The sequence below is a fragment of the Podarcis tiliguerta genome (genome assembly GCF_965153285.1).
Source record: "Podarcis tiliguerta genome assembly, chromosome: 14".
Lineage (NCBI taxonomy): Eukaryota > Metazoa > Chordata > Lepidosauria > Squamata > Lacertidae > Podarcis > Podarcis tiliguerta.
This window is the reverse complement of record NC_139547.1, coordinates 19738725-19763176: the sequence shown is the minus strand read 5'-3', so window position 1 is coordinate 19763176 and position 24452 is coordinate 19738725. Positions and strand designations below refer to the sequence as shown.

General features: G+C 46.2%; 1 protein-coding gene across 3 annotated transcripts in view; it reads right to left on the bottom strand.

Moving 5' to 3' along the window:
• The window catches only part of NTRK3 (neurotrophic receptor tyrosine kinase 3), a 409192-nt gene that overhangs the window by 128917 nt on the left and 255823 nt on the right, over positions 1 to 24452 (bottom strand). For all 3 annotated transcript variants that reach the window (XM_083411960.1, XM_083411958.1, XM_083411959.1), the window contains exon 12: positions 23563 to 23751. In XM_083411960.1, coding sequence (XP_083268086.1) covers positions 23563 to 23751 — 189 coding nt within the window. The remainder of the gene's footprint in view (positions 1 to 23562; positions 23752 to 24452) is intronic.

Here is a 24452-nt window from a genome sequence, read left to right as displayed (position 1 = left end):
CCTATGGTTCTAGATCTCCAGGTACTGCTGGGGATGCCTCTAGTCTGAAATGCTGGAGATCTGCCGCCAGTCATTGTTAACAAGGTTCCATGACTTAGGATATGGCAGCTTCCTGTTTTCCTAGTCAAGAACTGTAGCACAGTGGTAGAGCATTCCGAAGGTCCCGTATTCAATCTTAGCACCTCCACAAAGAGTTGGAAAAGACTCCTGTCTGAAATCCTGAAGAGCCACAGGCAGTTAGTGAAGACTGTGTCAATGCTAAACCTATGCTTGGCTCCCACAGTTCAGGAAAGGGCTGTAGGTCCGTGGTAGAGACATGTGCTTTGAATGCAGAAGGTCCAAGGTTCAACCCTAGAGAACTCCTGGCAGTCAGCACTGACAATAGCGAGTTAAGTGGTCCAATGGTCTGAGCTGGTGCAAAGCAGCTTCCTACATTCACAACACTCAGAGAAACAAAAACAAAAAAATATTTTAAAATTTATTTATTTATTACCTCCAGATAGGGATGAGGGAGAAATTCCATTCATTTAATGCTGAATTGATAAAACCTGCATTTTCTGAAACAGCATGAGAACTGATACACAGACACCCTTTGACATCTGCACTTATTTGAATTTTGTGGCACAGTTCTCCAACCAACCAATATTTACAAAAATGCATATATTAGGAGAAAATATGCATGCAAATTATTACTTTTTAAATGAAACTAACATAGAAAAATGCATGCTATTAGGAGCTGTTGCTTGCAAAAATACGTACGTTAGTCAAAACTCGAGATAAGAACGGGTCTATTAGGAGAAATTTGCATTAAATTAACTCTGAAGAATTTTCATGGGTCTTTTTAAAAATTCAAATTGCTGAAGAAACATGGAGAATTGAAATAGACAGGCTCTTTCATCCCTACCTGCGGATGATGCTTTCACCTCAACTTATCTGTTCAGGATCCCTAGAGCACCTGTTGCTGCCCAGTCTTTATGACAACAGTCCAGGCCTCACTCAGCACAATGAGCAGAAGGGTCTGAAGCAGGGCTGGCTGATCACATTTTGACGTGAATGAAGAAATAAACAATTACCATCCAAAGAGGACCTACCCACTCCCTACACTTCTCATGTAAAACATCTGCCCAGACAGTAGCATCAGCTGACTGCACCACACCATGTAATCCCTGAGCATCACAAAGGATGTTGGTATAAGTTGTAGAACACTTGTCTTCAGGTAGCATGCTGGGACCTAACCTAAGGTCACATCAGTGTCTTTGAAGAGGAAAGGGGGGGGGAATGGCAGGGAAAGATTTGCAACAGCTGGCCTTGACATCAGGTGGGAAGATAAATTCCCAGGCAGGCAATCATTCGTTCTGCGCCCCCACCAGTAGCAGGAGAACAGCAGGAGCCGGGTCAGCTGCAAAGCTGGTAAAAGTGTTTGTTACCATCTTTCTGCTTTGCTGTGCTACTCATCCCTTCTGAAGGGAGAGGAGAGATGCTGGCCTCACCCACCACTGACTTCTGGGAGAGTTGGGGAGGTTGAAGGGGGGAAATTGTTGGTTGGAGTAAGGGGAGGTAGAGGCTTCATTTACATTGGTTTATTGATTAGTCACTGGATCAGAGTACAGTGGAACCTCGGTTTTCGAATGTAATCCATTCCGGAAGACCGTTCAACTTCTGAAATGTTCAAAAACCGAGGATCAGTGGGCTGGCTGCAAAGTCAATGGGGGGGAAATGAAAAATGCGCCTCGGAAGCCGTTCAACTTCTGAGACGCATTCAAAAACGGAAGCAGTTACTTCCGGGTTTTTGGCGTTCAGGTTCCAAATGGTTTGGCTTCCAAGACGCTCAAAAACCAAGGTTCCTCTATACTGGCTTGCTTATTATTTGAGTATTTTTTTCATGGATGTTATGTTATATGACATATTAATGCATTATATGACTCCTCACTTTCCCCCTTATGGTATTATTATTCTTATTATTATCACTACTACTACTACTACTACTGTAAGTCACTTGGAGACCTTTGTGTGACAAGTGACTAATAAGTCTAAAAAATGGAATGAAATGAAATGAAAGAGAAAGACAGTGACAGGAGGTCTACATTAGCAATTTATAACTGATTTATACTGATTTAAAGGTCATTGTTTCCTCCCCCCCCCCATATCCTGGGAATTGTAGTTTGATGCAGGTGCTAAAAATTATTTGTTAGAAAGCTTCCTTCCCCCTCTCACTGAACTACAGTTCCAAAGGGTACCCAGTGAGAAGGCAGATATTCCCTGAGAGAGAGAGGAGAAGGGCACAGACAATTAAAAGTGGGTCTCATATTGCAGTGGGTCATTGGTTTGGAAAGATCAAAGGCAGGACACACATATGACTCACAGTTCCAGGGAAGGGCCATAGCTGAGTAACAGAGAACATCCTTTTCAGGCAAAAGATCTCAGATTCAATCTCTTGCATCTCTAGATAGGGCCGAGAAAATTCTCTGTCTGAAACCCTGGAGAGCTATGTCTAGTTGCTAGGTAGCACCATGGCATGGACAGAGCTATATGGATCAATAATGTGATTTGATAAAATGAAGTTTAAGTGCTCCGTGTTGGGTGGGATCCCATCCTACTTATTTTCAGGCAGACATATAACCACCCTACCTTTTGAAGGCGGACATCATTGACTCTGATCTAATTATCCCACTTTTTGCTCCCCCCTTCCATTTCATAAGAACATAATAAGAGTCTGCTGCATCAGGTCAGGGGCCAATCTACTCCAAGATCCTGTTCTCATAATGGTCAACCAGATGCCTGTGAAAGTGCATACACACACACCTTTCTTTCTCTCTCTCACACACACTTTGGATAACTGGGTAACTTTCTGTATTCAAGTCATTTTCTTGCCTTGGGTGAACTAAGAGTGTTCCCAAGATCACCCTTTGAATGGCAAGATTGGTAATAGCAGGTCAACCTGTATTTTGCTTGCTACCACTAATCTCATTTTATTCATATGTGTGTGTGTGTGTGTGTGTGTGTGTGTGTATAATTTTATTACATTTACATACCAACTTTATAGTCCAAGGGTGTCAAGGTGGCATAGATGGTTCTCCTCATGTTTACATACTTGATGGAAGACCAACTATGATCAGGAAATGGTCTTTAGATGAGGCCAAATGCTCCTCTTGACTAGCAACAGCTCCAGGGTTAGAGGAGCACTCTGCAGAGTGCCCTCTGGTGTCTCTGCTCCTATGTCACTGGACCACTGGACTCAATGAAGGCTTACTTGATGTTGGGTGACAACAGCAGGTGATCACTGTGAGACAGCTGCCGTTTTAATTTTGCACCAAGTCTGGTGGTGGAGTGATGCTATGCTAGGGTATTGTTGGAAATTAAACTGGAAACCTAAGAATATGAGAAGTGCCTGCTGGATCATGTCAATGGCCCTTATAGTCCAGCATCCAGTTCCCACAGTGGTCCACCATAGGCATGTGGGAAGGCCACAAACAGGACCTGGACCCAAGAGCACTCTCCCCATCTGTAGTTTCCAGCAACTGGTATTCCACTAACCTCTCAGCACCAATTGGAACATTCATTTTGAAGTGCAGCTAGAGAAGATTTTAGTGGTGAATTCTGTTGCCAGAGATCTGGAGCCCCAGCAGATGCCCCAACAGTGTCCCATGCAGACACTGGACATGATTGATAAGCACATCTTGGTGTCAATGCCTCACTGAACCAGCAGAGAATTGGGAGAGCCAGATTTGTCTGTCTGCATGTGAGGATTGAATCATAGAATAGAATCATAGAATCATAGAGTTGGAAGAGACCACAAGGGCCATCGAGTCCAACCCCCTGCCAAGCAGGAAACACCATCAGACCACTCCTGACATATGGTTGTCAAGCCTCTGCTTAAAGACCTCCAAAGAAGGAGACTCCACCACACTCCTTGGCAGCAAATTCCACTGTCGAACAGCTCTTACTGTCAGGAAGTTCTTCCTAATGTTTAGGTGGAATCTTCTTTCTCGTAGTTTGGATCCATTGCTCCGTGTCCGCTTCTCTGGAGCAGCAGAAAACAACCTTTCTCCCTCCTCTATGTGACATCCTTTTATATATTTGAACATGGCTATCATATCACCCCTTAACCTCCTCTTCTCCAGGCTAAACATGCCCAGCTCCCTTAGCATTGTTTCCAGGCCTTTGACCATTTTGGTTGCCCTCCTCTGAAGTTCGGACCAAAACCAGCTGCACCGTTGCCGGGCAACCGGCCCGCCCCAGCCGCCATTTTAAGCGACCACGTGCTTACACGCAGCGGCCGCCATCTTACCAGGGGCAGCTGACCGTGCGAGTGGCTCTGCACAGCCACTTTACATTAAGCAAGCAAAGCGATCGTCACAATAGTAGCTACTGGCACTGCTTGTTTTTTATTGTAATTTTAGCCTCAATTCAGACAGCTTTCTGCAGTGCGGCACAGGCAGCAGCCCTCCAAGGGGCGCTATCACCTATCACCCCTACTACAGAAAAGGGCTGTGAATAACGTTTACAATTTTCCTTGACTTGCATATAGTTGCTTGAGTTCCGGGTTATATTTGGTCGATTACCAGTAACTTTCCGGTGTGACTCATTTATTTATCTCGGCCCTCAGCTTACTTCATTGACTTAATTCAGTTCTCCTTTAATTGTTTTATAAGATCACTGTTTTAATCAGGCGCCACAAGGAGCTTTGCTGTACCGAAGCAAATCATTTACGAAGCTTATTAGCTTCATAGCCTTTATATATATATATATATATATAATTTATAAATATTGTTGTTACTTCTCAGGCTACATTTGACTCCTTTGTTAATTTGCTAAAGTGCTTAGGACTTGCATCGAAGGTCTATATTAGGCTCCTTTTCCTTCCCTTACCCTCTTTAGTTTTTCAGGTGGTAGAAGGTAATCTTATTTAACCACATAGCTTCCTTTGCTAATTCATAGTTTAAATTCATAGTTTAAATCAGGTCAATTCAGAGTATACAATAGTTCGAGGCCTTAATAATTAAATATTTACATATTTCATCGGGTTGTTCTGATAAATAATAATTAAATAATTACATAATTCATCTGCTTGTTTTAGGGCTTTCGCATGGTCAAAGCAATTTGTTACTTGAAATTTAATTAATTCAACAGCCTTTAGCAATTCATTCCTGGAAGTTAATTAGTTCAATAGCCTTTATATATATATATTAGTCCAATAGCCTATATATATCTGTTGTTTTCCGGCTGCATTTAATCTGGCAAGTTAATTCAAGCGGTGGGTATATATACATATCTTTCATCTTTCTGCCTGCATCTAACCTGGTAAATTAATTCAGGCGGTTGGTAAATTTATATTTGCTTGGCATACGTTAGTTCTAAGGTGATAGTTAACCTAGTAATTAATTGTTTTGGTTAATTTAATACGGTGCTTAAGGCTCCAGGGTTCTTGGCGGTACTACTCAGGCTTGCTATTTAAGTGCCCCCTTTTGCTATCGACTTGCAGTGCAGGCAATACTGACCTTCTGTTAGTGGCAGCACAATATAATCTACATCGGGGCATTTTAACTGCAGTTATGTCAGCACAGGATAATCAGGTAACTGCTGCTGTTGGGGGGGCGCAGGGTAACCAGGAGGAGTCCCAGCCCTTTATTATACCTAGTAACCCGCAGGCTCTGGCGCAGTTTTTTGCATCTTTCCAAGAATTTTATAGGCAAAGGTCCGCCGCCCAATCAACAGTGGTACCAGGGACAGCAGCTTCGCCGGCGTCAATAACATCAACCCCAGCGGTTCAGGTGGTGTCGGCACCAGCGGCTACAGCGGCAGTGGCGCCAGTCGTTGTTGCACCGGCCGCAGCAGTAGCACCGCCAACGGCACCAATGGTGCTGACCCAGGATTTCATTCCGGACACTCAATTAATCGAGGTAGTTCTCCCCAGTACTTCCGCAGCCACAGCGGCAGTACTGAGTGCGGCCAATGGCACAGCGGCCCAGCCCAAAAAGGCTCCCAGAGCACGGGCTGGCACCTCAGGCAAGTCAAAAGGGGGGCAGAAGGGCGGCAGGAAGAGCAAGGCCGCTGCACAAGTGGCTACAACAGTTATCCAACAGGTGGATCCAGGTGTTCCTAGTTTTTTCCAGAACCCCCCACAGCAGGTGGCACCGGCCGAGGGTGCATCCGATTCCTCTTCAGATGAGGCCCAGGGACTGCAGGTGGCTCAGTCACTCAGCCTGCCGTTGCAGGTGGCGCCGGAGGGCCACTCAGGGAAGAGGAAGGAGAAGAGGAAGCACGCCTCCAAGAAGAGTAAGAAGACTAGGCGGTCGGAATCGGAAGACGACTCAGGTACCTCCTCCTCATCTGATTCCGATAGCGAGGTCCCTGTGGAGGAATACTGGGGCCACGGCGAGGATTGTGTGGGCCTTCCTCTGTGGGTACATGAAAGAAGGGCCAATTCCTATCGTAAATCATTCAGTGGGACCCTTGAATGGAAGGACGGGGCATTGGTCCCGGACGTTAAAACGTCCACGCATCTGTCCACAGATTTCATTGTGGGTAGCCATTTATCACAAAGAAAGAGGAATAAGATCCTCAACGGGGAATTTATTGATATATTTAGACTATTGCCTCCAGCTAAGCTTACAGGTAGGGGGGAAAAAAGGCGCAAGTACGGAAAACGCAGGTACAGGGTACCTAGGGCCGAGCGCACTTTTGACAACTGGCTGGATGGGTTCCAAGTGTATATGGGTGTCGTGAGCGCTGCTTATCCTAAATGGGCGATGCACCTGATCGCCTACATGGCTCACGTCAGGAGGGCGCGGGATTTAGCGGGCGATATTGCCGCTTTAAACTACGATGAAGATTTCCGCAGAAATGCTTCACAGCTGTCTTCTACGCGCTGCGACCTGAAGGACCAGAACTTTTGGTCAGAGCACGTGGGCCCCTTCGTAGACAAGAAGCTCCACGAATCGGTTAAGTCCTGGAGGACCGTCCCGAAGCAGCGGCGGCTGTGTTGGGAGTATAACAAAGGGGTTTGTGCGCGGCCGGCGTGTAAGTACAGTCATGAGTGTGAAAAGTGCCTTGGCAACCACCCAGCCACAGCTTGCTTGAAAGGGAGGCAGCCCTTTCGAGGTGGCAGGGGTGCGTACAACCAGGGTTCCAGAGGGGCTCATGGAGCCCCATTTGGACCTCAAGGGAACAGGCAGTAGCTGCAATTTGAACCTGGCCTGTTCCCCCATTAAGTTGATCCCACTAAAAAACCTCTTAGCCCTTTATCCCAACAGAACTGCTGCTGCGTATTTGTGGGAAGGTTTCAGCACCGGCTTCAGGATCCCAGTAGCTTTTCCCCCCAACTCCGGGGACCCACCAAATCAAAAATCAGTGAGAGACATGCCAGAGATTGCCCAGAAAAAGATCAACAAAGAAATAAAGGCGGGAAGGGTAGCAGGTCCCTTTTCAGTCCCTCCAATAGCAGGTTTACACATATCCCCGCTGGGCATAGTCCCTAAAAAAGCGCCCGGTGAGTATCGCATGATTCACAACCTTTCCTACCCAAAGGGAGGGTCTGTTAATGATGCGATACCGCAGGAACTATGCACGGTGAGATATGCCACCTTTGACCAAGCGGTCAAGCTTATACGCAAATTTGGTAGGGGTGCGCTGCTAGCAAAATGCGACATTGAATCGGCTTTTAGGCTTCTACCGGTTCATCCCCAAGACTTCCGGTGGCTTGGCTTTAAATTTGAAGGAGCCTATTTTGTCGACAAAGCAATGCCCATGGGTTGTTCAGTGGCCTGTGCAGCGTTTGAGACCTTCAGCACCTTCCTGGACTGGGCGCTACGCTTTAGAACTGGCTCCGAGGGGGTGTCGCACTATTTGGACGACTTCATCCTCGTGGCTGATAGTAGGCCCAAGTGCTCAGAGCTCCTTAAAGCCTTCACATCATTAGCGGGGGAGCTGGGAGTTCCTCTCGCCGCCGACAAAACAGAGGGCCCCGCTACCACCATGGTTTATTTGGGAATTGAATTGGACACTGTCGCTCAGACTTCTAAACTCCCCAGGGAGAAATTGATAGCACTCGGAGACACCATCCGCCAGCTACTTCCCTTAAGAAAAGTCACCCTTAGGCAGATCCAGTCCCTGCTGGGCCATCTGAATTTCGCCTGTCGCGTGGTTTCCCCGGGCCGGCCATTCTGCGGTCGCCTTGCAAGGCTGTCAGCGGGTTTGCATTCCCCTCACCACAGGGTTCGCTTGTCCAGGGAGGTGAAGTCCGACTTGGAAGTCTGGCTAAAGTTCTTAGAAAATTATAACGGTATTTCCTTGTGGCAGGACAACTTGTCGCTGCAGGTTGACTTCCAGGTGCATTTGGACGCCTCTGGGTCCCTTGGGTTTGGCGTCTATTTTAGAGGGCAATGGTGTGCCCAGCGCTGGCCTGCAGCCTGGCAAGGTGGCCCCATTACAAGAGATTTAACCTTCTTAGAATTCTTCCCAATCGTAGTGGCAGTCCACCTGTGGTCCGAAGTCCTCAGCAATCATAGGGTATGTTTTCACACTGACAACCAGGCAGTAGTGGCAGTCCTTTCCAGGCAGGCAGCGCGGTCCCCAAGGGTGGGAGTTCTTCTGCGTTCCTTTGTTCTGCGGTGTCTGGAGCTTAATATTCACTTCTCCGCCAAATTTGTGCCTGGTGTAAACAATGACATCGCGGACGCTTTATCTCGCTTTCAGATGGACTGCTTCCGCTCGTTAGCACCGGACGCGCAGCCGCTTCCTCAGGCGTTCCCGGAACATCTGTGGAGTCTTGGCGACCCGAGTCCTGGGAACCAGAAGTGATCCAGGGAGTATTGGCCTCATTGGCACCCTCCACGCTAAGATCATATAATAGGGCCTGGGCAGATTTCTTAAAATTCCGCAGCAAAACCTATGCCGCCAGGAGTAGTACTCCCCCCATTACATCAGAGGTTTTGTCCTACCTAGTATACTTAAGACGCTTAGGGCGCGCCCCAAAAACCCTAAACATACAGGCTGCAGCTATATCGTTCTTTTGCAAGGTGCTATTTTCATCTGACCCGTGTGCCGATTTTGTAGTGCGGAGAACCTTAGAGGGTTGGCGTAGGCTACAGCCCCCAACCTGCGATACAAGAAGGCCGATTTCATTTGACATCCTTTACCAAATTCATAAAAAATTGAGAACTGTCTGCTGGTCAAAGTATGAGGCGCGCTTATTTTCGGCGGCATATTCCATCGCCTTTTTCGGGGCCTTGCGCGTTGGGGAGGTTGTATACGAAGTAGGACAGCGCGCTTCCTCCCGGGGGTTGCTTTTAAGTGACGTTACACTCTCGCAAGACGACCTGGTCTTGCGGATACGTAGCTCTAAGACTGATCAGTACGGGAGGGGGGCTCTAGTGCGGCTTCTGGCAACCGGGCAAGCAGGCCCGTGTCCAGTTAAGGACACCAGGCGCTTCTTATATTTGAGGGCCAATTCAGCAGGGCCATTATTGATTCATGCAGATGGCTTACCCCTGACGCGTCACCAGTTCACTCGTGTCATGCGATTAGCACTGGCTGCATGTGGCCTTCCGCCCGCAGATTTTGCAGCACACTCCTTTAGGATAGGGGCGGCCACCACAGCGATGCATTTGGGCCTCACTGCTGAGAGGATTAAGGACCTAGGCCGCTGGAAGTCTGATGCTTACAAACGTTATGTTAGAAATAATCTGTGATGGATCACATGGTTTGACTGACCATAGCGTGTTCTTTCAATTTCTTACAGGAAACATGGGGGTACGCGTTTGGATAATCGGGCACAGTATTGTGCATTGGGCCAAGGTCCGCGCCATCAGTTCTGGTTTGGGACCATGCCTGGGTTTACCGCCCACAATTTCTATATCCTGGGTTTCCCGGAGGGGGATGCGCTGGGCTGAGATGTTGCCCGCTGTTAAGGCCAAAGCAGCAAGGGAGGGCCCCCCAGATGCTTTACTCATACAGTTGGGGGAGAATGACCTGGCATACAGAAAGGCAGTTGACTTGCAGTGGCATATAATTAGTGATTTTGAGGAGCTCAAGGCCTCCTACCCAAATATCACAATCATTTGGGCCTCGTTGATGGAAAGGCGGGTGTGGAGAGACAGCAGGTGCCCGATAGCCATGAATAGGGCCAGGAGGGCCCTGGATCGGGCGGTGGTGCGTAGAGTGGCAGCCCTGGGTGGAAAGGTGGTGGAACACCCGGGCATACGTTACAACAACGAGGCCCTCTACCGGTTGGATGGCGTGCATCTGTCTGATGCTGGGAATGATGTTTGGCTGATGGATGTAGCGAAGGGTATAGGGGATTGGTTTCAGGCATGAGAGGATTGGCGGCGAGCGTGCGCTCGTGTGGCGGTAGGCATTGGTAAGAAGGGGTTCAGAGGATGCGTGTGGGGGGGGGAGGAACGCCATCACCTCCCCCCAGTGAACGAAGGGTGGTCCGTTAAAGGATTCCGGGGGGCGTGGCCCTGTCCGAAGCCTATGGAGGTGTGGGCCAAAGGCACGCCCCAGAGCGGTGACCGGGGGAGCTCCTAGCTGACGTGCCTCGGCAGGTGACTCCCCCACTAAGGTGTTAACCCTTCTCCGTGTCTCCAGCAAATGGGCTGGAGCCGGATAGTGGGTAGGACCAATGCCTAAGCCAATGCCTCTCATTCCTGAATTCAATAAAGTTGTGGCCTAATTCGCCCATTTAACCTTATATCATGGTGTCTCGTGTCTTTATTTATCCTGGTGGGGGGCGGGAACTCGCCACGCAAAGCCACTTCCTGCTTGCCCCAGGAGGTGGGGTTGCGGGCGTCACGCCCCCCCACATGAGCAGGGGCTGGTTTAGCCCCTGCGAGAATAGGAATGGGTATCCCCGGGAATCCCGGGGGCTTCCCTCCCCAGCCAGCCAGCCAGTCAGCTGGCTTAGGGGGCGGGGCTTGCCCCTATTTAGCGCCGGGGCGAGGAGGCTCGCCCTCCTTTCGCCGGCTGGGACCCACGTTTGCCCGCCCTCCCTCCCTTTAGGTAGGTGTTAGGTAGGTCTCTGACTTTGCTATGGACCTCGGTCTGTCGCCGCAAGGGGCATGGTAGGAATTTTTCCCAATTGGCGATTTCCAGCCTTTTGGTTTTTCGCCTACCTCGTAGCAACTCGTCACAACTTCTCGGCATTGGCGGTAGGCATTGGTAAGAAGGGGTTCAGAGGATGCGTGTGGGGGGGGAGGAACGCCATCACCTCCCCCCAGTGAACGAAGGGTGGTCCGTTAAAGGATTCCGGGGGGCGTGGCCCTGTCCAAAGCCTATGGAGGTGTGGGCCAAAGGCACGCCCCAGAGCGGTGACCGGGGGAGCTCCTAGCTGACGTGCCTCGGCAGGTGACTCCCCCACTAAGGTGTTAACCCTTCTCCGTGTCTCCAGCAAATGGGCTGGAGCCGGATAGTCGGTAGGACCAATGCCTAAGCCAATGCCTCTCATTCCTGAATTCAATAAAGTTGTGGCCTAATTCGCCCATTTAACCTTATATCATGGTGTCTCGTGTCTTTATTTATCCTGGTGGGGGGCGGGAACTCGCCACGCAAACACTAAACTAGCCACTGGGAGCAGACTCTAGCAGAGAAGGCAAGCTCATCAGCACCCAATGCTCCAATTAACATTATTTCTTCACTTAACAGATGAATGCCAGTTTCCCCATCAGGGAGTTTCAACTAATTGAGTGGTTTGTTTTCTAATGGAAATGGGCTCTCCGCACCCAGGAGTGTGGTTGATCCCTGCTGCAACATCACCAGGCACCGCTGTGCTGTCAGCTTTAGTCATTTGCGGGCTGTGCTTAGCTTCCTTTGATCTGTATTGTTGATATAAATGCTTGCAATGAATACTTGTGAAAGGGAAACAGGAGCCAATGAGGCAGAACCTCAGATCCCAACCTCCTGGCTGTAGGCAGTAAGTAACACACCTGTGTGTTGGCAGACAGGTACTGTAGTACACCTGGAACATCAGAAGAGAGACTTCTAAGTACGTGGGTGATCATACATGAATACTAAAGAACTGGATATATGGATGTTAGCAGCAGCTAGGGCATCTCTAGAACAAAAATGGAAGCTTTGCAAAGCCTGCAAATATATCTGTGGTATCACACACACAACAATATGTAGATTTCCAGAGGCTTCGAAAATCCATAACATTTTTATATTGTATTATCAGAGTTGATCATTTATACCAATTCAACTAACCTGCAAGACTCTTCAGTGCTACCAATGGGGAAAATATGGACATCTTAATGTTTCTGGCGTGCTCTGGTCCATGGGGTCACGAAGAGTTGGACACGACTAAATGACTAAACAACAATGTTTCTAAGAACAGTTGTCTCATCATATCTTTCAATTTTGTTGACAAATAAAGAAAATGGATTTGTGCTCCCCGATGACATTTCTGGTGTTTTTGTAGTATTTTGCTCATCATTTTTGTTTGGATTTATATCTTGTGTATGATGTGGTGTGTTTTTTAATGAACATAGGAGGAAATCTGGAATCAGGTATCCCAACTAGGGTCATCACACCAATGCAGCTAGAGACTAGGAGTTAGCAACAACCCTGAACCCCATGCAGTACCTCCAAAATAAGTGTCATATGCCATTGGGACGCCAAGTATGATGAGCCACTGGTTTTCTATATCATTGGAGCCACTTGCTAGAGGAATGAATTACAGGCATTTACTGATGGTGCATCAATACCACAGCCTAAAATCTTTCCAGCAGGTGACTTCATGTGAAACCAATCTGATGCCACTGTCTTGAAAACTCTGCCATGAGTTGCCTTCCTTCACTTAGGATGACCTGTTGCTGAAGGAGTGTGAGGCATCAGGTGACTCAAATTATGAATTCAGGCAACAGGAGTCAGGTGCCTTACTCCCTGAACCATGAAGGCAGCTTGCAGGCTAAAGGACTTAATCACCTGATCCACCCCATGCTGCAATGCCACCCTTACAAGGTCCATCAATTCAGCTGCAGCAGATAAGCTGAGGAGGCATGGCTAGGTTTACATAATTGTGAGCATTATGTTGAAAAATAAGATTTCCTTCTTGTTTAGTCCTGCTGATCCAGAAGTTGTCTGCCATATCTCCTGGCTCCATTCCTTGGTTCTTCTTTGCCTGATCTGAAACTTGACCCTAACAGACTCTCCTTAAGCAATGTCATCTGACTCTGGACCTCAGCCTGCTTACGCCCCAGAATCAGACCCCCAATATGGTCTGTCTGCAAGTTTCCTGAAGGTCTGACAAGGAGGCAGCCTAGTCTGTCTTCTGTGCCACCAAACTACTGGTGTTCAGTCTGCCTAACCTCAACCTACAGGCTACCTGCCTGCTTCATGTCCAAGACACTTATATTTCTTTGGACCTCAGCACTTGGGCAAAACCCTCTCAATGACAAGCTCAGTGGTAGAGCATTTGCTATGCATGCAGAACATCCTAGTTTCAATACCTCACATTTTCTGGCAGGTCTGGGAGAGAACCCTGAAGAGCTTCTGCCAGTCAGAGTAGACAAAATTAAAATAGACCAATGGTCTGACTCAGTATACAGCAGCTTCCTAATATCCCTGCATTCCAATCCAGCCAGTATTTTAACAGAAAGTTGACATACCATGTAGATAAACTATCAATTTATCTATATGAAATAAAATCCTATATTATGCAGAAGGGTTTCCTCCCTGGAAAGTGTGTGTGTGTGGATTGCCATGTATTTACAGTTCTTATATAATTATATTTAATTACTCGATTAGTGTGAATATGTGTAATTACTAACTTGCAATATGCAATTATGCCAGGGCAGTATGTAATAAATGAGGTCGTTAAAATGCTTGTTGGAAGGACGTCTGCTACGCCCACGTGGAGAGCCTGGCTCTCTTGCTGGAGTGGAGGATGTCGCCACAAAAGACCTGGCCTCAAGGCATGTACAGTGGGCCACCAGCGCTTGCAATAAGAGTCCACGACCCACTGCTTCCCTAGGGATGAAGTGCCAGATTCTGAATGATAAACTCTCATGGCAGATAAGGCTGCCATGATGATTATGTTCTCTCTCCACTGTCAGAGGCAGGTTACCTCTGAAAACCAGTTGCTGGGCAACACAAGCAAAGAGAGTGGTGTTGCACTCAGGTCTATTTAGGGACTCCCTAACTTTTGAGTTGCTTTGAAGCCTCAGGTGTCCCCAAAAATCGCAGCCAGCCACCCTTCCCCCAAAACAACAACAACAACTAAGATGACTTGGGAAATGCCTAGAACTCAATAGGGCAGAAAGTGAAGTGACGTCTTTCATTTTGTTGGTCAAGTCTAGGAGCAAAGAGAGGAGAGTTTTGGCTTCTGGTATCTGGGGCATGAATGAATCAAGAATAACAGTGAATTCGTTTCTCGGGGTACTTCAATCTCGGGGATTTAGACTGAGGATAAAATCTTTGTTTTTCATGTGGATCTATGCCTTCCTATATGCAGGTCAATGGAGAGAGCTTTCTCTCCCAGAGCAAAGAGGCCATCTCTTTCGAAATTCATAGGGTGTCTATTGCTCAGAAGGTCATCCCCACCACAACTGACCCTTCGGATAACAGGGTATTTGCTGGGACTAACATTTTCCCATTCTAGTATTTCCCATAGTATTTTCTATACTATGCATTACCTCCCCAGTGCTCATTTTTCCATCCCAATGCCCCCCATGCCCCCACCCTGATTCCTGTTGTATTCACCCCAAAACAATAAAGTCTGCCCTTGCAGAAGAAATACTGCAGCCATTGTTCTGAAATTTGGCAGGCTTCATTCTCTCATGAGGGATTACTGTGCCTGAAAAGTGTACTGAATTCTGGCAGGAAATGAAAAAGTTACAGACTTTTTGGAGTTTGTTTTTTTAAAAAGCAAAAACAAAATATCAAGGCACCCTGCATGAAAATCCCTGGCTGTATCTGCCTACAGTTTGGCAGGCTTAACCCACACTGGAGAGGTTGCTATGCCTGCAAATTTCATCAGCTTCTGTGAAAAGGTAAAGCAAGTTTTAGCTATTTTTATATCCCTCCATTATAGTGAATGGGAGAAAACGGAGCTCTCCCCCCTCCCCTTTTTAAGAAAAGGTCTAATTCATTCCCAAATAACAAGTTGGAAAGACATGGTGACTCTGAAACAGATCGGACTGCTTCTCTAAGGTCCTCTATTGCAAGTTGAATCTTGTTGCAGGTGTACATCCCAAACAGAGTATTTGTAGGATCCCCCCCCCCAAAAAAAAATCAGTCATGGCATGTGAGGTGGGTGGTGCACCCTAACCTCTTGGCTACAATGGAGCTTGCCATTGCCCGGAACAGGATGGCAGCCAACCTCACGTGCCATGAATAAATGAAAATGTCTGTAACGAACAATATTTTCTTTGCAAAGCTCTCTAAACCTCAGAATTCCATGCATGTTTTGCCATATGGGATTAATAAAACAGCAAGCTTGCCAGGTGTTTCTACTATAATCAGACAACATCACATCATTGAAAAGAGGAGGGGGGACTTTTCAATTACCTATAAACTGGTTGTAAGAGAACGGGAGTCTCTTACAATCTTAAGCAGAGACTTGAGTTCCCCTAAATAGTGCCTCAGTGGAGTGCTAGTGAACTTGCTAATCACCTTGCCTAGAAAATGAGTGGCTTCTTTCTGCTCCTTACTCATTTTCTTCTTTTTCTGAGTCTCCTTGCATAATCTTAAGAAGGATCACTAAAGAAAATAAGGAAATTCAGATATGGCTCTTAAGATGGAGAACAGGCATGAATATTCAGATTAGTCTTCCGCAACCTGGTGTCAATCCCAGCGTTTTGGACTTCAGCACTCATTGTTTATGACCACTGGCCAAGCTGGCTGGCACAGATGGGATACAGGAGGCTTGAGGAAATCTGCTTGAAGTATGCTCCTGCAGGAGTGGCAACGTCACCTAGTGGTTAGGACTAGAATAAGAAAGACCTGGGTTCAACTCAAATCACCTCTAAGTTATGAAGGTCACTGAAGAGCCAAAGGTCAGAAACCATCTCTCAACCTAACCTACCTCACAGGAAGTTATGGGAGGTTACAACATCAGAAGGAAGGAGATGTGCTGTCCTGAGTTCCCTTTGAAGAAGGGCAGTGGTATTAACACAATAGCAGGACCATGTCTGCATGGTAGAGCATACACTTCACATGCCAGGGGGCCACGGTTGAATCACCAAACCTCCCAGCTGAAACAGTGGAGAGCTGCTGTTGGTTAGTGTAGATAAGCTAGATGGATGAAAGGTCTGGCTTGCTATACACCAGCTCCCTGTGTTCCTAGGAGATTGCATAAATGATTCTGCACAGTCAGTTTCTTGGTACTTATATCTGGCACATAACACTGGTGCTTAAAAGCTTACACTTGGCTGCCCATCTGCTACTTGGCCAGGTTAAAAGTTATTGTACTAACTTGCAAGGTCCTTAATAACTTGGGTCCAGGATATCTTAAGGGCTGCTTGATTCCTTATATCCCTGCCTGATCGGAGGGGTAGTCTTCTGTTAGTGGTCCCCTTTGGCTTGAGGCAGATTCTATGGAACGGCCTCCCAGCTGAGATTAGGCAGGCTCACTCCCTGTTGAAGTTCAGTTCAGGGGCTTGGCAAATACTTTTATATTCCAGCAAGCATTTTGAGGAAGTTCTCAGCGTTTATGATCAATTTTAATTGATTTTAGCCACTGTATGATTAAACAATAAAATAAAATCTGTACCCCACTTAGAAATTATGATGATTAAGCAATATATAAATAGCTCAAACGATGGTGATGATATAGTTTGACACAAGCTGCCATACCCGATATAAGTTGTTCAACAGTCATGCAATAAAAAGTCTCATGAATTGCTCTCAAGTAGCCCACTGAAAAGTCAGGAATTCCTTGGGCTTTTCAGATTGTAACTCCTGGAAACTCCACTTAGATATTTTAACCCAGTTTGGATCCTTTCTGAGTGGGCATGCGCTGCCACCCCCCACCCAACCCCCTTCACAGGATCCTAGCGCAGTAATGAGATTCAGCCTTTGACAAAAAGTTCAGAACTGGATCACCAAGCCACAGGACAAAGGAACATTGCAGATGCCCTAAAACACTATTTGCCTTTTTTTCATTAACAAGAAATAACAACCAGGTCTTGAGGCCCATAACAAGGCATCCCAGCTTCAGAGGTAGCAGGAAGCTTATTTGATGATACTATGATTTTCTGCATTTCATCAGCCATTCTATTAGACCGAACCAAGCAGCTTAGAATAAACATCCGTCATTTCCCCCTCCCCTTTCCCTGCAAAGTGATAAGCAATGTCTATTAGTATAGAAAGTGACAGAAATCTATATCATGCCAATGTACTATTAATAGTGCATTAAGCACTCTCTCTCTTTCTCTCTCCGCCCCGCCATTTCAGATCAGTAACCTGTGTCGGCATGGACTTCATCAGAGAAGGACTGGCTGTGTAGACTAGCCAGACTGCAGTGCCAAGGGAAGGAGGTGGAAAAGGAGAAGAAAGCTCTGAAATCAATGGGCTGCCCTCTACTTAGTTCTGACTTCACCCACCCAATGCCTTCCAGTTGTTTTGGACTATAACTCCCATCAGCCCATTCTGGTATGGACATACTGATTGGCATTACAGTCCAAACTAGGCATAGGCAAACTCGGTCCTCCAGATGTTTTGGAACTACAGCTCCCATCATTCCTAGCTAATAGGACCAGTGGTCAGGGATGGCGGAAATTGTAGTCCCAAAATATCTGGAGGGCCGAGTTTGCCTATGCCTGGTCCAAACGATCTGGCAGACAGCTCCGAAAGCTGACTTGACTTAGCTTCCATTGACTTGAACAAAAAGCAAACGCTGTCCTTTTCTACCATTTGTTATTTTCAGTATTGTGATAGTGACTGTCACCCAATTGCAGAAATCTTAGCCAGTTAATCAACTAATTGATTAAACCTACATATATTTGCATAAAGCCAGCTTATGGGCTTCCCACAGACAATTGGTTGGCCATTGTGAGAATGGGGTTCCTTTGGTCTGACTCAGTCAAGTTCGTCTTACATTCCTTTTACATGCCTATGGATTTTGTGATAACAGTTCTCAACTCAAAAAATAAAAATAAAAAGGGATAGGATAAGCTTATGGATGAACCCATGTGAAACTGAAACTGACCAGAAATAGACAGATCCATCCAATACCAACATGTACAGAAGGTGTTGATTTGGTCTCTGGTCTGCATGCACAAAATTATGTCACGCCAAATACTTCTTTTAACAGCTTTCATTGATCAGTCCTTTGGCAGCATTTCTAAAAATATTAGTTGGTACCAACTTCCACTGATATGCATGGGATTTATTTCCAAACAAGCATGATTAGAATTCTGCTGCAGATCTCAGACTCACCCACTCTCTTTTTCCAGGTAGTGTGTTGTGGATAGAGGAGGATGTCTTTGGAAGATGGGTGGAGAAATCATATTCATGGTGCTGACAGTACTGACAAAGCATTTCTGGCATCAAATGAAGGTTTATGGTATGATATGAAACACTCCATTATGAACATGCCAGATCACAATTACGGTGGGATAGAGAAGAAGATAAAATCTAAAGGAGGGATAAATCATTACCACACCACTTATTGTTAGAGATATCTCTCTGGCATAAATCTTAGGTCGTGAATGCCAAACCATTTGAAGAAGCAATCAACTGTCACACTGGTTTATCAATGCATTTGGAGGGTGCAATTCAGAACTGAGCCACAGGAATCACTATCCTGAGTAACTTAGCTTTTTCATAAAAAGATATCAAGTTACTAGTCCTCACGATAAGATTCCTAAACTTACATAGCCTTGCCCAGCTTATTTGCTTTATTACATCTATATTGCATCATGGACCTCAAGTTGGCAAACTGTCAGGCTTCGGGGAATTGGCTTCCTCACCCATGGCAGTAAATAAGCAGTAAATAAGCAAATGAAAGGGAAGTCTTACCAGTTAGTTTCTTTAATAAACACAGTGAGAGAGAAAATAAAGTATCTCCCTAGAATGGCGGTGCTCCCAATTAAGGCTTACTCCTCCTCCGTCCCTATTAATCTACATCACTCCTACGTCTTGTAATCTGAGCTTGTACCCTCTGTGCTTTCTGTTCTAACACTTTCTGAGCTCTCTGTGCCCTTGGGGATGGGTGGGTGGGGATGCTGTTCAGAGACTGTGAATCGGTTAACTTTCTCTCTTCCAGTGTTTCTTCTGCTAGTTGTTCCCCATCCAGTATTTCCCAGCTACTGCCTTCTAAACTATGCCCCTCTGCAAACCAGTGTTCTAAATCTATACTGTCTTCCTGCTCCTGGGAAGATTCAGGGTCAGGGGGAGGGGGGTCTCCCACCATTCCTCCTCAGTGCAGCCCTCCTCAGCACGGTCCCTGACACACACATAGGTTTCCCCAGGAGGTCCTGACCAGACCTAGATTGGCTTAGCTTCTACTGTATCATATGCCTTCAAGACTGCAGCTCCAACTTTGTATTCTGCAGCTCTCTGCTTGCTTGTTTACTTCCACCACTGTCTTAGCCTTATTCCAGTTCAATGCACCTGGTTCTTTGTAGGATTCCCGGCAACTGAGAAACCTCAGACTGGCCTAAAGGGACCTTTCCAATTCACGGCAAACAATAATCCACTGAGCCAACCAATGTCATTCACATAAGCAAGGCAGCTGGCATGTTTTATAAATGCCACCGATGACAGCAAAAGAAAATACCAACTCATTGCGGTTCAGAAAGCACTCTTTAAAGTGCATTCTAGGAATGCAAAAGGGAGCGAGAAAGATTTTGACCTAGAAAAGGGGGGAAGCTGCTTGAGCTACCGTCTCCTCCATTTCCTGGTGTGAACCATCCCCCTTTCTTGGTAGAAACATACCCCAAACAAATACATTACAATCAAAGTCAAAGCCAAGTGGAATTAAGAGGACACAGCCCATTGCTCTGGTGAGTGATGTCTTGCCACCGTTTGATGCACTCACTCCAGATTACGGGCCTTGACTCTTCCTTCCAGCTATAGTGCCTTTTAAGCACAGGACCACCCCAAGGGGGAAATTCCATCATGGGCTGAACGAATGATGCTCACAATAGCTGTTAGTTAATTAAAGCAGAGCTTAATTCATGCTGGTGTTGCTGTTTGGTTCACACTTAGGGTCTGCAACAAGGACAAGACTCATCCTAAAAAGTGGTTCATGTCTCCAATATTGGGAGACATGAGGGCTTGATTTCAGATCAGGACCAGTAAATCTAGCTCTGCAGTAGAAGATCTGCTTTGCACGCATAACGTCCCCCTCTATTTCTTACAAATGCAGAACAGGTGTTTTGTGGCACTGTTACAGGTACCACAAAACACCTGTTCTGCATTTGTAAGAAATAGATCTTTTAGTGTGGCAGCACCTGTACTTTGGAATTCCCTGCCTATTTACATCAAAGTGGAGTATAAATTGTGCCTGAGAAGGATGATAGAATGCACGTTCCAGAGACTCCCCCCCCCCCATACTCAGGATAGAAACCTCCAAGGCAAATATTGTTGGGTCCACCTAATGTGCGTTGTTTGGTGTGGGGGATGGGGAATGCCATGTTTCAAATATGTTAACACACCCAGCTATATGTACTTGCATTGTCTTCCCTCCCAGAAGGAGGAACATGCTCAGTGAAACTGTAATGATGCTCTCTAGAAAGGAGCTCTTTGGTAAACTTAACAGGGGCACCTTGGGAAAGGATGGAGAGGGTCATACTCTGGCACATTTGCATGTAAATAGTTGTGATGTGTAATGATGCCACTCAGATTTGAACTGGTGGTAGCGATGGTTTGAGATATAAATTTGCTTTTCTCAGAATTCATGGTTAGATGCTGAACCAGTCTCCTGAGCCACCACAAACTTCTTCTCCAATTTGGACCATAATCCAAAATAAAGAAGAACGACCTGCCCCATCCCTGTTCCTTCCCACTCTGGCTTGCCCTGGCAGTGCTGCCAACTATAACAATGCGAGTGGGAGGCATATATATGTAGTTCACACTCCCTGGTACCTAGAATGTAAATGCCTTCAAATTCTCCTCTTCATTGTCTTTGGTGTTACTCAAGCTAAGGCCAGCAAAGGCATCTGAATACATAAACCCAAGCCTGTAGTCTGAAATCCAGGGATGGCTTTAACATTTGATTTTGTTGAATGTGCAAACTCGTCCTTAGTTACAAAAGGAGACAATAAACTATTCTGGGCTGGCTGATGGACACACACAGGTTTGTAGAGTAAGGCCTAGTAATACATAGAATCTCAAAGGTAGGGCTATCAAGCTGATTAAAGCATTTTTAGTTGATTATTACAAAAAACATCTCAATTCATGTGCCTTTCTGAGATGCTGAAGGGTGACAGAATTTACACAAAAGTTACCGCATGTTGTTTTAGAAGGAAAGGCTGTCATTCAGACTTTCTTTTTCATTCCTTATTACAGAAGCAAACCTAAACCAGAATAGCCTCAGGCCTTAACTTCCAGCCCCTCTGATGAAAATTGATCCCCCAATTATAATCAGGGCAAAACTGAAACTGCACCCCACTCCCCCCCAAAACATTTTACACAGCACTGAAGCATGCTTCTGCCTGTTAGTGATTTTCTGACACTCTCTGCGAAAGCGTTGGCTTTTCTGTTTAAATTGCCCTCACTTGCCATCAGTGATGTCGTCATGCAGCCGGATCTGACTGATCATAGCAAAGTGAAGTTTTCTGCCATTCACAACGGGATCTCTAATTGGCAGGAATGGCCCATGCCATTAGTTCAGAAAGAGGAAGAAGGGTGAAGGGTGTGTGTCAGTGGTGGTGTTGAGATGATACTAATGCAGTTGCATTGAGGGGTAACAATGGCATGAAAGAGGATTACACAAAGATGAAACTAAGGTCTTTGTGTATGTGTGTGTATCCCCATTATGCAATTACTATTTTTTACCTTTAAACACCTAATATGATAAATATTTGGAACAGTCCTAATTATAATTAGATCTGCTGGTTAAACCAACTAAGGATGCAATCCTATAAAAACTTACCTGGGAGTAAATCCCATTAAATTCAACTGGTCGTGCTTCTGAACAGACATGTACAGAGGTATGCTGCATAGTCTATTAATAAGTTTTAAATCTTCCGACCTAGTAGAATCCTAAGCATGCATTTTCCAAGCCATATTCTTTGAAGCTAATAGAACAGTGAAGGCGCAGCTGAAAAGCCATTGGCAAGGAGTTTTCCCACTGAACCTCTGAGGCTCCCCACCTCCATGAACAGGGTGAGATTCGTTTTCTTCCACAGTCCTGACTAGATGCAGGAAACATAGACGATGCCAAAGCGCATGGATGGGAAGCGTATGAGACGGGTGGGGAAGAAGTGGTGGGACCTTTCATATGGTTTGGTTTGGAGCCATTCTGGAAAATCTACAGAGCTGAGGATATGTCTCAACCAACCTTAGATGCTCTTACAAGGGCCCCCCGACAAACTGGAAAGGATGAGTTATTTCCCAGTGATGTTCTTGATTTTAATGGAAGGAGTTCAGTGTTCACTGGGATTAAAAAAAGGAGCTATCCCACAAGAGTCACGGGGCAAGAAGCAAACCACTGGCAAAGAATGTTTCGGTAATGTCCCTATGAACATGTCAGCTGGTTTAATAACAAAAGGGCTTTGCAAACTGGATAATGTTAGTTGGCCCCATACAGAAATGCCAACATAAAATAGGTTGCTGCAGATCACGTTTGGCCCTACAAGTGGTGGGGGGACTCCTGTTCTGTTACGCAGCACAGTCAATGGTCAGTGATGATAGGAGTTGTAGTTCAGCCACATCTGGAGCAATCTTTCAAAAAGCTCTGTGTTAGGCAGAATGGTGAAACATGGGCATCGTCCTACTGGAAACCTGCAAGTTGCTCAAATACTTGCAGATCACAGGCACTCTGCTCCAGTTCTTTGTTTCAGCAGTCTTTAAGATTAGAGTCTGTGCCAACTGTGAACAGTGTTTCAGAAACTAGTTCTTTCAAGCTATTTTGGACTCTCTGCACTGTCAGCACAATATGAAGCCTCATCCTCTGTCCAGGTATATAAGCGTTCATTACCGATTTTGCTATCGCCAGTGGTTCACTTCTTGCCTTTGTATCTCTATGCACAATCATAGCACAGGAAATGTATTGACTAATGGTCTCTTCCCCCTCTCTAGGCGGTGTCTACTGTTTAATAGGACAGTCCTGGTGCCACAACCATGGAGAAGCCTATATAAAGTGAAAGGTGGAAGCTTCTCATTGCACCATATCCTTTATTTACCTTCCTCTTTTCATGGAAGTCTTCTATATAATGCTCAAAGGCAGGTGAGATTCTCAAAATTTGGTGTCATGTCTAGAGGAAGTGATTACTGGATGGTGTATGTTGTGATTTTGGGGGCACAAGATTCACTTCTGGTTTCTGGACCATACAGGACCTGCTCTCCACACTCTCTGCCCCTGATGCATCTTCATTTCATATTCCTCGATTCACTTTCCCCTGGCTTGCTCACCCTGTCTTCACCTCATCATACATAGGCAAACAATGAAAGCACACTTACATGTGTCTGGCTTGTGGCAATTGTGACCTTGACGGAAGTATTGTGGGTTCTCGATGACAGGGATACGGGTCATGCCAATCACCACTGTGTCCGGGCCAGCGTCCAACGACGAAGGTGTGGTGATGCCATGATTGATGTGATGAAGGGGGCTGGCAGAATCTTCTTCCCCGCTGATCACAGCCACAGGACCTAGAAACAAACATAGTCAGCCATGAAGAAAACAGAAGAGTATGTTCCCCATTTCTCTGATATCCTTTCAGGGTGGTTCCTTTTGGAGCCAGTCATTACAAGGGACGGCATCCTGTTTTATGAGTTTTCTGCACGCCTCAGAACTATCTGTTTGCTTGCATTATCAACCCATGACCTAATGGATTTGGTTCAGTTTCTCAATGCCTTTAAGAGATTATATAAGTTTCTTAAAAGTGGAGCAGGCATGCTCTTCCTCTAGCTTCCACTATGCCCTCAATGGGGGGAAAGGCATCTACATCAGCCATTATCACCACACCTGCTCACAAAGAGAAGCTCTTTGTACCTCTCCAACATGAGTGGGTGTCAAATGTTTGCATCCCAAGACATGTGGTCATGTTGAAAGGGGACTGTCTACTGCAGGAGGCTGAGCCAGTACAAACTGGTACGGAGCAGGAAGAACATAGTGTCTCTCGGGCCTTGTGGTCTTTTGAGGAGATATTGGAGTGTCAGACTAGGACCTGGGAGACCAGACTTCAAAATTCCCACTCAGCCATGAAGCTCACTGGGTGACCTTGGAGCAGCCACTGCCTCTTAGCCTAACCTACCTCACAGGATTGTTATGGTATTCAGTGAGAAGGGGGGGACGGACTATGTATGACACTTTGAGTTGCTTGGATAAAAAGGTGGGATATGAAATGCAA